General features: G+C 34.5%; 1 protein-coding gene across 1 annotated transcript in view; it reads right to left on the bottom strand.

Moving 5' to 3' along the window:
• The window catches only part of LOC104521840 (WD repeat-containing protein 72-like), a gene marked incomplete at its 5' end in the record, with an annotated part of 71,554 nt that overhangs the window by 24,365 nt on the left and 29,440 nt on the right, over positions 1-17,749 (bottom strand). The window contains one exon of the mRNA XM_010163958.1: positions 16,306-16,417. Within this exon, the coding sequence (XP_010162260.1) occupies positions 16,306-16,417 (112 nt within the window). The remainder of the gene's footprint in view (positions 1-16,305; positions 16,418-17,749) is intronic.

Here is a 17,749-nt window from a genome sequence, read left to right as displayed (position 1 = left end):
TGTGTAAATTAGTACTGTCCACTAAGAATCAACATGCTTTCCAGAGTGTACAATATTTATTCTTCTTAACCTGGAATAGCCTATTCCCAAAAGCAATTAACAAGTCTTATGCTCTTTCTTCTTCTCCTACTAAAACCATTACAGAGAAAAGTAGAAACCAGTTCTTCATTTTGCTATCTTTTCTCTATCTTTGGGACAAACTGAAGTCCTATAGTTTACAGTTTTTAGCACAATTAGGCTTGACAGAAGCCACAGTCATACATCCTGGAACATGCTTTTATTTTCTATTAGGAAGTTATTTCATATGCCATTATTGCCCTAAAAAGATTACATTTTATTTTGATGCTCAATGCTTACTACAGTTTTGCAAGTTGCACAAACTAATCAGCTGAGAATTTTCTAAGCAGAACTTGCACATTATCACACTGATGAACATAGTGCAATCATTTACTTCTTTTTTTAATTTCAAAGGAACAGTTTCTCTGCACATAAGCTCCAAGATGCCTAACAACCCAAAACAAGGAATTTACTTGCATTCCTTATTAGGATCTTAATTTACTACAACACATTTTACATGTCTTTTGTCAAAAATCACCATACTTTCTCAATCATTAAACTGCACCTAATCTCAGTCATCTCTTTTGGATTTTGTAAGATCATAAGTTTTAAGTGCTAAAAATATGAGCTATGCAATTGCCTGTGGAGTTTGTGTCCAACTATGTAAACTCTTCTGCCTCCCCATATTTTACATATTTGTCCCCATATCCAATTTCTAACCTTTACCAACCTTGAAGTCCTTTTTTATATTGTATCAGGAGTGAAGCTCATTTGCAGACAGCTGCAATATGAGTTTCCTCACCCTGCCCTGCCATTGACCTACAACCTGATCTAAAAGAACCACCTTCTTTCAGAGTGAGAAGTTATTCATTTGCCATAATAGCTCTATTTTGGGCCTCCTCAGCAAAAACAGACAATTGTGCCCAAATAGCATAAGGTTTTGTGATACCAGCCCTGTTTTATATACACTGAAAAAACCCCACAAGAATATTTCACTTAGGACTGGCTCACAAGTCAGAGGAAATAAAATTTAGATTTTAAAATGGGCTTAAGTACTTTGCTAAAAAAACCCCAACATATTAGAAATACATACTTCTTGTTCATACAGGTTTACTTTAATTTTATTCTTTATATTCAGCTTACTCACTGAGTAAAATCTAGTTTTCTAGCAGTCAGCCCATTATATGCAGGGCAGCCTTCAAATGTTACCATTACTAGAAAATAAATGAAAAAGATAATCGGGGACTACAGAATAATAATTGGAAATAAATAAACCTTTCTGATGAAAAACAATTAGTCACAAGCATTACAAGTTGAAACTCAGTTCAGTGTTAAAGAGACAGTTTAGAAGCACATGGTACATTTATCACAGCTCCACAGACAAGTTATTGAGCTGTCTGTGAAAAACAGAGCCAAACAGGAAAGCTTTCAGCAGAAAGCAGTGGTTGAGGTCCTTGATTGATAGAGTTAGATGATGCAAAGCTGTCTGATGGCCTTTCTGCAAAATAAAGTGAAGGAACTCAAGGTCTTTCATGACGATCTCTGACCACAGATGAACAGCTACTTTATTACAGCACAGATTGAGGTTGCACCTTAGTCTATATTCTGCCACTTTTGGATGCACACGGTTAACTTTACCAACAATCCACTGTGTTTAACATAAGTGTCTGCCATCTTCACAGCATTTTAAAAGAGACAGCAGATTGCAGTTGTTAAAAGCTTTGCCTCCTTTCTGTTTAACTGAGATGACTGAAAAAAACATCTGTTTTATCACAGGCTTCTTATTGCAATGATAGGGCTGATCAGGGAGAAGTGCCTCATTTAAAAGATACAGAAAAAAAAAAAAGATAACATCCAAAATCTACCTGCTGTGCTGCTTTCCTCAGAAATTAAGTTACCTACTTTTCCTAAAATGCAGTCTCTATCTTCCTAATGACTTAGGTGTGGTTCCATTCTTCGCTGACATGATCCTATATACTTGCAAGACCTGAGGACTATTACACTGCATTTGCTTTTAGCAGAAATTGAGTGCTTATCTCCAAGCTTGTGATAACTAGGAAACATTCCTTTTAAGCAAAACAGCCAAGACAAAGCACTTACGGTCACTCAAACAATCGTGACTTGTGGGGCACTATTAAATTCAGATGGCAGCAGTGACTTCTCTTTACATTAGGAATTGAGGATATTTTGTTCAGATTTTAAAAGGTATTTAGCTGCCTGTGATTCACACTGGCTAAGGCTGTACTGCCTTTTTTGTTTGGAAGTCTCAACTCAGAGACAAACGCTATGACCCAGCCACTTCCAGATTTCTCCCGTGCAGGACATGGGTTCTCCCAGTCCAGCCCATCCTTGTCACTGTTTTCACAGAAGAGTTGTAATGTGATGCAAACATAGATCACAATGTTTAAGATCAATGCATGGGCTCAAGCTCCCTGTTATGCTCTGATGTTAACACAAGTATGATAGGAAGCTAATGTTATTTTCTTCACTGCTTAAATACCCACGCCCTGTTTACAGGGATTCTGGCCCTCTCTCTCCACAAGCTTCACTCAATACCTCAATGCAGTTTTAGGTGCTGGTTTTAACTTCTACAGGGTACCTTCCAATGAAGATGACCAGTATGTTTTCACAGTTATCCAAGTCAGAATAGTTGGAAAGAATAACTTTTGACTGTCATGAAATGACTATTTATCCTGTAGACATTTTCACATTGACTGATACTTCTGATTTAAGAAAAGCAAAGAATTCCACAAGGAGTTATTTAGAGAATAATTTTTCAGACTATATGAGTTTGACTCTGATTGTGCCCTATTTTAGTTAAAGTTCTTACTGCACACCTGGCTCATGGGGTTGCTAAAGCAACTTTCCAGAAGTTGCTCGCATTCACTCTCATAAATTCTCCTTTGAAGAAAAATGTGTTTTCAGACATTTAAAGTTCTTTTTACTTAATTATATGTGTGTGTCTCATTGACAAAGTCAAAGTAGTAGCCTGGACTAGATGATTATTGTAGGTCCCTTCAAACAGAACTACTCTAGTCTAGTGCATTTTATATCTTAAATGCTTTCAGTCATCCCTGCATTCATTTGTATAACTCAATTTGTGTTAGTCTCTCAGCCTCAGCACTCCAGTGTGAGTACAAGGGTTTAAGTGGGAGCATCCGCATATCAGAAGAAGTTACGATGTAGCTCAGGAAACATCTCCCCAGGAGCTGTCTCAGTAAGCAACCAAAGTGTCAGTAACTGCAAAAAGCACAGTTGTAACACAGACAGATTCATGTATTCAAGTGATGTCTAAAATAATTATTCTTATTGAGCTTTCCAATAAATTCTGCTCTGCAGTTAAATGATGAGCCTTACTAATATCAACACATTTCCTCCCCACCTCTTTGACAGCCTTAGTTTTAAAGTCAGTGTTAATCACTGCTCCTCAAATTCTCTTCCTCAGAATAGCTTTTTCTTTCCATTACCTTAGTTTAATATTTACTTTAGAGGCTGCTGGCTAAATTGTCTCTGGTTACGGAATTCAGCATCTCAGCTACAAAAGAACTGATAAGACAAAGCCTGTCTTGAAATTCTGACTTTGGAATGGCTAGTTTTCAAATGCTTTTTAAACTACTTTTATTAGCATTGCTCACTAACTGCACATTTCGAATATGAAAATGTACATATTTTGGTGTTAGGTCACAATCACCTAACTAGGTCAATATAACAACTGTGAAACCAGTAACTGATCAAGTAAGGCAAAGAAGTCAAGACAAAATTTTAAAAGAACAGCAGAATAGCTGCCAGAATTTAGTGCTCAAAATAGAAGTGTCTTTCACTTCAGGAAAACATTCAGTAATTCTATGAGCTATTTAATTAAAGTGCACATAGTAGCTATACTTTTTAATTAGAAAATGCATACACAAAAATGTATTCATTAATATGAGTATTTTACAGAGTTTGAATTCACAGAACTGCCTAGCTCCTTTTTCATGGTTGGTGGTATATAGATATTTTGGTCCACGTACTCAGCTTTCAACTCAGTTATTCTACACCATAAAAATACACATTTATACAATAACATACACTAGGAGCAGTTCTAAATTATAACACTTTAAACATCTCACTTGATATTATTCGGTTGGATTTATTCTGGCTGATAGCATACGTGCTGCAAGTCTTGCAGGGTTTTTATACAAAATGAGATTCAGAGAATCATCTAGGATTTTCCTCCTGTATCATATAAAAGACTCCTCACCACAGTACAACCTGACAAAAAGGAAGATGCTCTCAATTGCCTGGAATAGACACCAGTCCAATGGAGTCGGGGAAAATGAAAATGACATTGACTGCTATCAGTGGAGACAGGCATTGGGAAATGAAAAAGATTTCTCTCTTTAAACTGTTGTTGTGTGTTTCTAACCACAAAATTTTAAGCAAACTTCTAAGTATTTAAAATTATTTCAAAGTAGCATTTGTCTCTGAGTAATACTGGGAACACACTGTTTTGACACCTTAAAGGCTGAACTATGAGGATTGCATTATTACATCTTTCTGTTGCATAAGTTCAATCTTGGAATAAAAACCCTTTAAAAACAAAACATCATGTCTGGTTCATATAAATAAAGGTGTTTTAAAAACCTGTATTGACTTTTCCATGTTATTAAGCTTTTTAGATGAATCTAGTTGTTAAATGGTTGTTCTAGTAACTGGCCTGTCATCAGGAAATGTTCTTAGATTGTTTTTTTGACACAATGTCCCTGCAGAAAGTTGGGCAGTGTGACATAAAGAGCACAGGTTTGCCTATCACGCTGATTACTTGATGTAATAGTAAGCAAGCTTAAGTGAACTGTGTGTCTTCAATCTTTCCAATCACTTAGGGATGGGCACCAGAGGATACCATCCATCATCCATGGCCTGAAACATATGGTGCATCAGCAATCTTAGGCTGACCTAAATGATAGTAAAAGCTGCTACACTGTTCACAATAAGAAATTGTTGTCCACTGAATTACAGGTTTGTGATTAGATTGCTAACATGGCCAACTTGATGTATAAGTGAAGTGTCCAGGAAAGATATTCCCTAGGATCCTTTGAAGATTAATTTATACCCTTGAAATGTGCACCAATCACAAAATGAAAAAATATGTCAAGATATTTTTCTTGTGAACAAAAAAAGCACTGCAGTGGTAACAGCTATTAATTTATTTTTGGCAGTTTTAGCCAACAGAATTCAATAAACAAGGTTCGTAAAGGTTTTTGTTTTGTTGCAAGGCTTTTACTGCTTGACACCTAAAAGCACAGAGCACTACCACAGTAACTTTTCTAAGAGGGACGGCTCCCTTTCACATTTGACTGTAAAATCTCATGTATAATTAAAAATATCACACAAAGACAGCTAGAAGAATACTGAAAATTCTTAATTTTATATTATTATATTCTTATCTAATGGATCTATATATATAATACAATATTAAGTATCTACTTTTAAGACAGAAAATACATTGTAATATATCTGACAACAGATTCCAAAATTATCAGTCTTGCTTCTCCATAAAGTAGATTATGCTCATCATGCTATTCACTCATCAATTTAGGAAAAATGCATCCACATTACACAGTTAAGGTTCAAACTGCAAGATCAACTTGGGCAGGGATAGGGTGGGGGGCGGCCGGCGGGCAGTGAAGGAAGAGGGGATTTATTATTCCAGAGTAACTCTACCTCTTAAATCCTCTTGGTAGTAGAATACAAATGGTGAAAGGCACATTTTTAAGAAACACAGTCAAAGAGTGAAAAAGAACATTGCCTCATAATATCTTTGAGCTATATTAGAGCATAACTAAAAAACAGCATACATCTGTGCTGAACATTCAAGTCTTGACAAAATCCAGCTTACTACAGGCTGAGGGAAATTTCTCCCTTATAAAACATGGAACATCAGAGAAATTGTTTTGCAATAGAAGTCCTATTTTAAAACATTCCTAACCATGAACTAAACGATTACATTTCATTACAGAAAAGCACAGGTTTACACTTGATCTTTTTTTACTATTCCTTAATACAGTCTGTTGCCAGCAGTGTAATTCATATAATATACCATATATCATACCTTGACATGGATAACAATGGTGACTAGTGAAAGGGGCTCCTTTTGAACCTTCCAAGAGGCACATACTAATTAAATAATTCATTCTTTCCTGTGGGTTGAGGATGGTCTTAATCTGCTAAGACTATCTAGGACACACCTGTTTGAAAGAGCTTTCTAATTTATATAAGAAGTGCTACTCTTTCCTGAAAACACAAATTAAAACCAGTGCCTCCTTAACTTACATAACAAACAAACAAACAAAAAAATTGTCTTTGCAATCAGGACAACGATTTATGTCCATTCTCAGCATTAAACTCTCCAGTCTGGCGAGATGCAAAACCCCAACAGCACTCCATTTCCAAAAGAAACAGAAAATTTAGCAATAGAACATGATCAGTACATATAACTGAGCAGGCATGCTATACTTATGTCAGATATAATTTGTTTCTTTCTTTTAAAATTTACTGCTGGAGCCTAAGGGAAAAAGAAAAGGAAAAAGGAAATCCAAAACCTATTCTGATATAAGGGTGGTAGAGAATGAAAGAATACATGGACCAGCTATTAATTATTCTACAGAAAATACCTCCTGGGTTCAGGTTCCTACTTCACCCTCTTCACTAGGCTATCTGAGCATCTTCTAGTAGTGCAGCAGGTGATGTGACTAGCATCCATCATATCAGAACAATACAGGCCCCTGATCTTTAGGGAATTAGTGATAGGTATCTTAAGTGTGATACAAGTTGAATTTTTCCAAGAGTAGGGGAGAAAAAATATCTTCTGCTGATACACTTTGAATTTGAGAAAAATTTCCCTCAGATGTACTGGAAAGGTTTCTGCATTCATTAACATTTGAATTGCCACCTTTATTAAAACTGAAGAACTAAAATATAAAGCTGAAGCAAGATAGGATACTTGATGGATCTAATTTTAGGCCTTAAAACAAAGCATATGCTGAAACACTCAATATGAACCAGCCATGAGAGGAGAAAATACTGGACAATATACTTATTATATTAGAATTTGGAAGTCATCTTGTTCTGATTAGTTCTATGTACCATCCAAATATAAAATACAACTTCTATTAATAATGTTTACCTGCTTTGAAACAACAGTGAGCTCATTTTTATATAAAAAGTAAAATAGATTCGGAATTACATAAGAGTCATGAAATACAAATGGATGTACTAAAACTACTAAAAGTGTGTGAAGGTGCAGAAGTGCACACAGATGAACATTCTCCACCCTAAAATTTAACAGTTCTGTTGATATATGTTCCACACAGTAATGAATATATATGTATCTCCAACTGGTTCAATATTTGCTTGATAAGCTTGATAGCTTCTTTTAAGTTATTTAAATTTTTGTTTGCTGAGGCATATATCTTGCTCTCATTATTAGAGGCAAGCGCTGTTCAGTTGTGGTGCTTTGCTGGGTGAGTGAGCTCAACTTTGATACTAATAACGAAGACTTGTGTAAATAAAGTAGTTCTACCTTTCAGTGTGTTTTTCACAAAACGTATAATAGAAAATTTCCATCTTACTGAAAACTATTAGCAGTAGTTTGAAGTAATTTCTCTCTTTCTGCGGGGATTTTTTTTTTTTTAAACAAACATTATTAAAGCATTTAACTTGTCTTACTGCCAGATAATTATTGTACTACTGTTTAGTTCATTATTTGAGTTGACTTAATTTTGTAATTTCCTTTCCTATAAGTTAGGGGAGTCAGATATTCTGAAATTCAAGGACAGAAACATTTCAAATACAGTTACAGACTAGGTTCAGGAACCAATTCTGTATCTTCTAAAAGATTCAAAAATAGAAGATTCTAAATTAGGAGTTAGGTAGTCACTTGCTTCACATATACTCAAAAAAAGAAATTAAACAAATGCTATTCCAGTCACTTAAGAGAAGACTAACCAAAACTTGGGAAAAATAGTTAACAGCACACTGTAGATTGGTCTGGCTTCCCAACAGCCCAGGACAATACAAGCCATAGCTAACTGCAATCAAAACCTCTCAGCAAGATTTTATTCCCCACAATAAGCAAAAGCCAGACAACAGAGCCAAAAAAAAAAAAAAATACTGCCAAACTCTTGCAAACATTTTTCAAGCAAGGCAGCAGCTTAATCACATAATATAAGGAAGAAAACTCTTTTACCTGGGGATCATCCCCTTTATCCATCCTACTCTGAACCACTCCTTTCTCAGAAAAGCATACAGCTCTCCAGTCCTTCTAGGATAGGACCTATTTAAGTCTTTCCTGACCTTCATGTACCCATAACACTGTACATGAACACTGAACAGCAAATAAATTTTATAGGAAGAAATTAATAAAAATAGGATCAGGAGGCTGGAGATTACAGAACATCAGCACAGTCCAGAAAAATTCTAAATGCAGTATTATTATAAATATAAGCAAGTTAATTTGATATTGTTCTGCAGTATGGCTATTAGCTAAGTTTCAGTACTAATAATGGACTACATTTAGAAGTACTTTCCCCCCACCACTCAGTCTGCTTCTCATAAGAGACCCATAATAGTAAGTCTCCAGGTTTGCAAGAATTATTAACACAACAAATTCTAGAGCAAGCGTCACACCTAGAACTAGAGGTATTTTCTTTGCTGTTTTATTCACAAGCTTTTACAGAAGCTGGGTGAGTGGGGACAAATAAAGAGTGAAGCAGGGAAATACCATTAAGGCCTGAGTTACTTAACAGTGTGAACAATGGACAGGAGAGAATCTGAGCAGTTCAAGATTCTAAGTATTGCTCAGTTAAAATAGTAGAAGGACAAAATTCAAAACATAACCTAACCAGGGGGAAAAACAATAAGTTTAGCTCTCTCTACCTTTTTGGATGAAATTAAGACTCATGTTATACAAACACAGTTTGATGAAAAGGACGATGACACACAAGAAATTAAAACATTACATTGTAACTTACACAGATATTTCCCATGGTATGTTTACATCTCTTTCAGCTCTAAGGGAACATCGCGAAGCTTATTTGACACATGGCTCTGTATAATAAATTAGTCATTAAAAAGCAGGATTCCAACCAAACTATAAGGATTACAAATTATATGCTATTAGCAAGTCTGAACACTGTTTGACTAACAGTATAGGCAAGGAGACTTTCAGAATAAAGAAGCAAGATGTGACAAGGAATGTCTCTTCGAAAAAAACAAAAAACAACCCACCAAGGAAAAAAAAACAAACAAAAAACTAAAAAACAAACCAAAAAACCACCCCAAAAAACAGTAGAAGACAGGAAAGACTAGGCTTGCTCCAAAGAAGCTGGGGACAGTGCTTTAAGCATGGAGTACTTGCAGTTCCTTCACTTGTTATTTTGAAGCTCCAACTCAGAACCAGGTTTCAAATCTTTTAAAGATTTGTGTTGGACTTTGCCTGTACCAAATGAACTTCTAAATAAACAGCAGGGACTAAAGATGAACCAATGATAATTTTATACGTCTGTATTAACAGTCCAAAAAAGTCTTTAAAGATCTAAACAGAAGGTATATTAGAGATTCTTCCCATTCAGTAAACACTGAAAAAAGCACACAGAAAAAATTGTCCAAACTATACTGTGCATTTGAATTTAGAATACAAGTCATCCTCACTGCCTCCCTGACCAGTGAATCCTATCCTTCCTAATGTTTTGGAGGAGTCTGAGGTGGCGCCTGTACAATTTGATTTTGTGTAAAAATACACACCAAATCTGATTTCTGCTACATTAAGGAGTTCTCTGGTAAAATATATGACGCATGGAATGAAATAAGCTGTAGTTCTAGAATGAGTCTTTAAGCTTACTTCCTTTAGTACTTGACCACTAATATTAAAGACTACTGGATCAAAATACAGTTTTAATTGAATATATAGGACATGATACAGTGGTATAGTTAAACCACAAGTTAGATGCTAAAATATAACATTGATTTGTATTCTTTTACTGGAAATATTTGTAATGTGAAACTAGAATATAATACACATTTTTAATGCATATTCAGTACAGAGGAAAGCTACTGCTGTCACCATCTTATACTCAAAGTCCATTCATCAAACAAATGCTAGATTAATTGGTTTGCTGTTTCACGGATTAAAATGAGATTATGGATTAATCTAATTCTCATTAATAGTGATGAAATGTTGATTGTACAATCATTTCTTGTACTGCTTATTGCTAATGCACACACACACACAGAAGTGGCTTGCCAAATAATTTTTTAAAGCAATCTGAAGTCTAATAGTTTAATTTTGTTATGTGCATGAACTTGTCCAAGAGCACAAAACTTGAGTTCCACCTAAAAAAAACTTTGTTTTTATTGGATGAAATGTTTGCACTAATAGAAAGAACACAGTAGACAAAAAAGAAAATTTAATTTTGCAGATAATTTTTAATATTCTTGTTGCTCAGGAAAAATAGGAAGTGGAAGATGGGAGTGTAATGGAATAAAACAGCCTGGAAAAATCCAGGTGGAAGATGTAACATGCAACAGGAGAAGGTTAAACTGAAAAAAATATGAGAGATGCCAAATAGGAAGATATCTGAAGCCAAAAGTCAGACCAGTTGAAAAGCAAAAACTGCAAGAAAATGATTGTACTGTTTGGTCCAGACATTGCTCTAAAACTGAAGTTTGGAAATACTTCAAAGCACAGAGAGACTACACAGGAAGAGGGACAGTTTTGATCAGTTTCATTTGAAATACTACATGTTTTAATCACAGATACTGAGAGGCTGAGAAGGACATTTCAGTTTGTACATTTTGGAGGATTCATGTATGAAAAGAATTCTTGAAACAAAGATTTCTTCGTGTCAACATTCTCACTCATTTTTACCAAAATCTATGCTTATCTCATGAACAGTGACCTGAATCAGATTTCAACTTATATGAATAGGAATCTTCTTTGACCTAACCAGATCAGCTCTCACTGTTGCACTTACTTTTTGGATAGTGGAAACAAACTCTGGAGACCTACTCTAGATCTTCATATGCCAAACTGAAGGTACTCAACACTCCTAAAAAACTGAACGAGTCTGAGAAAGCAGCAGGAAGTACTATTGGTTCCTCTAAAGCAATAAAATCTTTAAACAGCCTGCAAAGGGTAAATCACCTTTGGTTCATTCCAATATATGCATATATATATAAATCAGTAACATTTGTGAGTTTAACAAATACAGTCTAAAAACTAACAGAAATCCTTCACTTGCCTTCCTTTAGGATATCTGTCATTATGAATGATGCTTCTTATTCTCTTTGGTTTTCTTCCAGACAACTGAATAGTCTTTTTTCTTTCATGTGATTTGAATTTGCTAAAAAGGGAGCATTTTTTCTTACACTCTTCAAAATCAGTGCTGCTGGGACACATGGATTCTTAGCTGCTTGTGCATTTAATGATATCTCTTCAATTTCTTTCAATCAAAAGATTATGCACACTGCCAACATTTCCTCATTTTCTAGCTCCAACTAATCTCAATAACCTTTATCATACCAGAAATGGGATCAACTTCTATTCTGGAATTCTTTTAATCAGCAACCAGTTTCCTCGTTGTGATTTCCATTGGAAAACTGGTAACCTTTTGTTCATGTTTACATTGCCATACTTCTATTATAATTTTTTTCTTCTCCATTTTCCTAGATTTTTTTTCTTTTTATTTCCAGTTCCTTTGTATGCCCATTCTCCTCTTCTCTTTAGCCTTTTCTTTTGTTTATCAGAAATCATCCCATGAGTTCCTCACCACAACCACTGACTTAATCCCTGACTGTACAAGTAGCCAATCCACAAGAGAAGAGAGATTTCCCAAGAGCTGCATTGACAACTTTCAGCGTAAGGCAAGTTTCAAATATTGAATACATTACATACGTCACAAGCCCAATTCCACACTTGAATCTAACAGAGTTAGGGAAATGTAAAAGTTATTTCCCCAGCAATCAGGCAGCCAAGGATAAGTTTTCATTGAAAACCTGTGTAATCTTTGTGATATCAGTGGTCCAAACAGACCAGCACTCAGAGTCAAGGTTGTCTTTTGGGTCATCTTTTTTTTGTTTGTTTGTTTTTGTTTAAATACAGGGTCAGAATGTGTATGTGGACAAATATGAAAAGGCAGTAGGTTACAACAAGGTGACAATATGAAAGAAAACACAGAGACAGAACCACCCTTCTCCTTATCTGCTCTTCCTTGACAAAACCTTAAGACTTTCCAGGCAGGCAAGAAAATTCATTTGCTTGAAAGACACTGACACAGAATGACTTCCTAAGAGTTGACATAAAAAAAAAGTTGTCTGCAACTGGACAGATTTCTAAAACCCAGACAATAGAAGTGTTTGAAACCCTCTGCTGCAGGTCACTACACTTTTCTAGTGAACAGAAGCTGTTATATCCTGCCTTTCATTGATTTACCATTACAGAATGGATTCCTCATTTTAACAAAACATATTGTTATATTCTAGATAAGTCTGACAATTCTTTACACTAACCTATGGAATTCAATTGCCACCATTAATTTCACTCCGGTATTTATCAGCAGAAGCTTTTTTCCTGCAAGAACCAATTTATTTAATTGAATAGTTTAAAGAGCTTCAAAACCACATACAAAAGATGAGGTTATAGCTAATAGCTTTCAAATATACTTAAAAGCTTGAATCATTAGTAGTTTCTTAAATTAGGAATTTTTCAGTGCAAACCAGAATTTATTGCAAGCTAGTCTTACTGGTGTGATTTTTCACATTTAAATTTTTCACAAATCTAAGAGGCAGTTAAAATAACATTCTGTATTAGGAAAAAAGCCTTTACTTTATGTTTTCCTTTCACATTTCCAGTGTTTGGCACTCCTGAAATATCACATATATTAGTTCCTCAATTTAATATCTGAGCATAAAGAACTTTATATTTATCCTCATAATTTTCCTAAAAGGTAAATGAATATAGTTCTTCACATTTTACAAAAAACTGAGGCATGCAATTCCAGAAGAACTTGCATGCACCAATGTTTTTTTTTGATCAGACAGTTTTGGCTCCCTATGCACTGGAAGAAATAGGCATGGCACAAAGGAAACTCCTTCAGTGCAGTAGCTAAAAGGACATCACAAGTCCTACACACAACACACACCTGGAGGTGAGGGAATCTAATTTCAAACTCTTACCCTTGCAAATATTTTGAGATGTCAATGAAAAGTGAAAAAATGTCTCTAGATGACTCACTGTAGAATGCCTTGAGGATAAGCAATGAATTACTGTTGAGGAAGACAAGGAGTTCAAATCAACTACAGGAGGGACTACCCAATTTCTTTGGGTTATTGAATGAGAACAGTGGTATATCGCCATTTTTCCTCTGATCAAAGAAGTTCTGCACATGGCTGGGATATGGAATAGGTATGTATGTTGTAAGATCAAATACTACAAATGAAAAATGAATGAAGCATACCAGCAAACTTAGTTCCTCTTAGTTTACACAAATAAGATAGATTCTCAAGATTTTTAAATCACTACCTCTGATTCATGTGGCAGTGGAAAACAATAACACATTGACAACCTGTTAAGTAGTACCATTAACCTGAGATCATCGGGAAATGCTTAGGAAACGGTAAGAAGCAATAAAGTGCAATGCACTTTTTCAGAATTATGATGAATGTAAAAAAATTAGGGAAGATCTCAGCTTCCTTGAAGAACTGAAGTAAAGCTTGCAGAAATCAATGCTAAGATTGCTATCAATGTGTTTGGAACAGGTCCAAAATTATTATCTCTGACATTAACATAAAGAATTGCAACTGTTTGCATTTATATTTACTTTTAGCAACAATAGGAGAATGTGCTAGGACAGAATACAGTTAACCCTTTTTCTGGCATGCTTTACATGAATAGCTTTTTTTAATTCCTTATCTTTGTTTCTAGAGAAGTATCTTATGATTTATTGTTTGTTTGTTTTTTAATCAATTAACAAACAATTCTATCTGTATTGAACCACAGAGAAAAATATGGCATTTTAAATCAGTCAGCAAGTGAAGCTGTTGTCTAAATGCTATCCCCCCTAACCATGAAAGTAAGGATGCAGAAGCTTCCTAAGGAGTAAGGAGCTTTCTGAAAAAACAACTATATAAAATAGTACAAATGTTAAAGATAATAAATCTGAAGGTCAAATCCTGAAAGTTCTGTTTGTCTTTTTGAAGAAAATTTCTATTGACCTCAGTGCAAATTTGTTGAGTTAAACAAGGTTAAATAACTCCAGATCAAATCTATTAATCCCAATTAAACAAAAATGCAATGCAATACAATGCTGATGGCAGCCAAGATTCAGGTACTTTTACTTTGGGTCAGAGTGCATGATCCCAATCTTGAATTACAACTGAAAAACCTGAAACAATATTTAACCTTTACCTTGATGTTGCACAAGATGACAGCTACTGTACAATCCAGAAATACAGGGTATTTAGTAAGACTAAATATCTATCAGATGAGTGACTACAACCAGATAGAATTACTTGTCTTAGTAATTACACTGGTTGTGGCCTTACTCCTGAAGGGGTTTTTAATAATTTCTGCATATCATTACATGTCACAAATAGTTTTTAACTTATTAAAAGTAACAAAAAATTTGCTCAATTCTGCATAAACCCAACAAGTTTTTCAGTGCCTATTAGAAAAACCATACAAAACAAAATAAGAGTATTTGTGCTATTTATATACTGTGATAAATAATGCAACAAGCTGAAATGTGAATGGGAATGAGAACAAAAAGAAAGCTAACATGATATTAAATACTAACAGTGTTAACATCTCTTTCCTAGTCTTTCTGTATGTTTTCTGCCTGTTCCAGAATACATTAAATTGCTGAACAATGGTATGTCAAAATATCAGCTCTGCTTTACAGACTATACATATGCAGTTCAGACCACAAAGAATAAAAAAGTCCTAGTCAGTATAAATGCATATAAATATTAGGATTAAACAACAGTTGACTAGTAGACTCTTGTAATCATTCTAGAACTCTTTACATAAGAGAAATGTTTTTCCATCTAGTATAGAAGGTTTTGAAACGAATTCAAAGACCTAAACACATCTGGAGTTTGCAGATATCTGCACTTGCAACTTCCAGTTAGTTTCACTTTTGTTGTTGCACGTGTCAAAACACCACATTGAAATACACCCTGAAAACCTATATATGAACTTTACAGCTGAGGATGTTTTAGTTACAATGCATCATGTCCCAAAACACATAAAACCAAAATGATTCAAAGCAATCTTCAGTGTAAATGAGTATAAGCTTATTTATGACAAATACTCAAAATGTTGGAGTTTCACTATATTCCAACGTCCAAATTATAGAGACATCATTTTGTTTCATGGCCTGAAGCAAGTATCACTGATCATTTTTAGTGTTCTGGAACAAGCAGATTGGTAACAAATCTTCATGACAGACACACACACTCAATGAGATTATGAATTAGTTTCTGAAGAGAAGGCTCATTAATAAGATTGGATCTAAAATTTAGGTCACCTAATTTTAAGACTCAGCTAATGGGCTAAAAAAAATGAGTATAACTTCATAACATAAATTCAGGTTCAATCTTTTTTAACTATAAACATTAGTACCATTGTAAGGTTACAAAGAGTAAGGTTCTTGTAAAATGAAATTATCTAATTGTAAAATGCATTTGATATCTCCTTGCAGGGACGTTATTTCTAAAAAGAAAAATAAAATATTCTGTATTACATTATGAACTTATAAAATTTAAGCAATTAATTTTTAGTGCTGTATATGTTCTGATGTCACTGAAAATAAAAAAATTGTAAAACTTCTTTTCAATATGATTTACTGATTCTATTTCAAACACAGTGCTTCCTTTATTTGTAAATATATTTACGATACCAGAACTCTCAGACAAGCAGAAACTTTACCTTTTCTTCTTTAATGCTCTGAGATGTTAAGAGAGTGTGAAAGTCCTTTAACTCCTTGACAATCATATGAGAAAACTCATAGCCTGATAAGGTCAGAAATAGGCCATTTGGCTTGTCTTACAAGAAATAATGTATTATGAACTCATATTCATAACTTGTTCTTAGCACCAGAGAAAGTTCTTCTAAAAGAATATACCAATATATTTTCCACCTACATGGTAAAGAAACATTTTTAATGTATTGCAAATCCCTCTCCTCACTCTTTGACAGTGTCCTCAACTTACCTTTTCCATTCTCTACTATGGCCAATGGCTCTCTGCAGATTGCTGTCTTTCTCAAGGTATTCATAGTCCTTTGAACTTCTGCCAGCAGCACTGCTTGCATTGCCTCAATAATCTGTCATAAATGCAAATTATTACTGGATGATATCATTACTTCAATTATTTATCAAAGCATTTGACAATTTTAAATAAATACTACAAAATTAAGATTGTTCCAGCGAATGTCATTAGAAAAAAAATCAACACTTGTATCTTTCAGACAGTGATAATCATGTCTCTACAAACACATTGAGAAATAAATGTTAACTGGATAGCAATAAACCAGTGCAAAATGTCAATCATGGCTGCTTCTCACTAATTAAACATTCATTTTCTTTAATCTCAAAACCAGAATCAGTCATCTATTGTCTCCTTGATTTCAAGGGGTCATGACAATATATTTTAGTGAAACACAAGGAGGTAACAGCTAATAAGACATACCTTTTTTTTTTTTTATGATGTGTACAAAAATAATTCATAGACTGAATAAGGTCCTTGTATTTTGACTTTTTAAATAATTTTTCGTGTCTAGTCTCTCTCTGAAAAGCTTAAAGAATGTTTTGCTATGAGTGGTAATCCTCTGTTCTTCTAGTTCAAACATGATAATACTGTATTTTTTGTATAATACAAACAGAAATGTCATTCCTCAAACACCTCTGATCCAAAAGGAACATCTGCTGGAATTATGAACAGCCTATAAATAGCACTTGCAACAGCTGATGCACCACATATGGGTGTTTAGACAATGCAGTGTGGAGACTGCACAATAGAGTTATTACTTTCCTTCTCTTTAGCACAGAAGCCCCTGGAGAACTGAGACAGTTTAAAGACCTAAGACATTTACAAAACACATGAAGACCTTACACAATGGACTCAAACTTTTGCAATTCTTACTTAGTCTAAATTTCAGCATGGTGCAGAATGGCAGCATGCATACCTTCTCTTCATTTGGTATTTCCTTCAGAAAAGAAATACAATTTTTGCCCCCAGAAAGGTATTCATTCTCAAGTACAAGAAATTTCCTGAAAGACAGATAGAATCTAAAGTTTCCAGGACAGTGTACTCCACCTCAACTTAAATATGAAATTAATTTGAATGTTAAAAATTAATAATGTTTATATTATAAACATTTTATACTTATATTCTATTATAAACAAGCTGTTAAAATTATTTAAGTTTAGTTTGAACTGAAGTTGATATGCATACTCCTTCAAACTGCCTGGCAGAGAGAGTTTCATCTCACTAATCAAGTACAGTGAACTTGTGGGCTGTTCTCAATCACATTTCTAGCTGCCCTTGTAAATTCAAATCATTAAGCAGAACAAAGGCTGTAGATGTCCTTTGTGACAAAATCCTTTATTGTAGACAAGCGTACTATAGTCAGGTTCGCAGTGTGAAAGTTCACAGC

This window comes from Antrostomus carolinensis, unplaced genomic scaffold (assembly GCF_000700745.2).
Source record: "Antrostomus carolinensis isolate BGI_N321 unplaced genomic scaffold, ASM70074v2 scaffold5623, whole genome shotgun sequence".
Lineage (NCBI taxonomy): Eukaryota > Metazoa > Chordata > Aves > Caprimulgiformes > Caprimulgidae > Antrostomus > Antrostomus carolinensis.
Note: the sequence above shows the minus strand (reverse complement) of the source record. Positions and strands in the feature narration are given on the sequence as shown.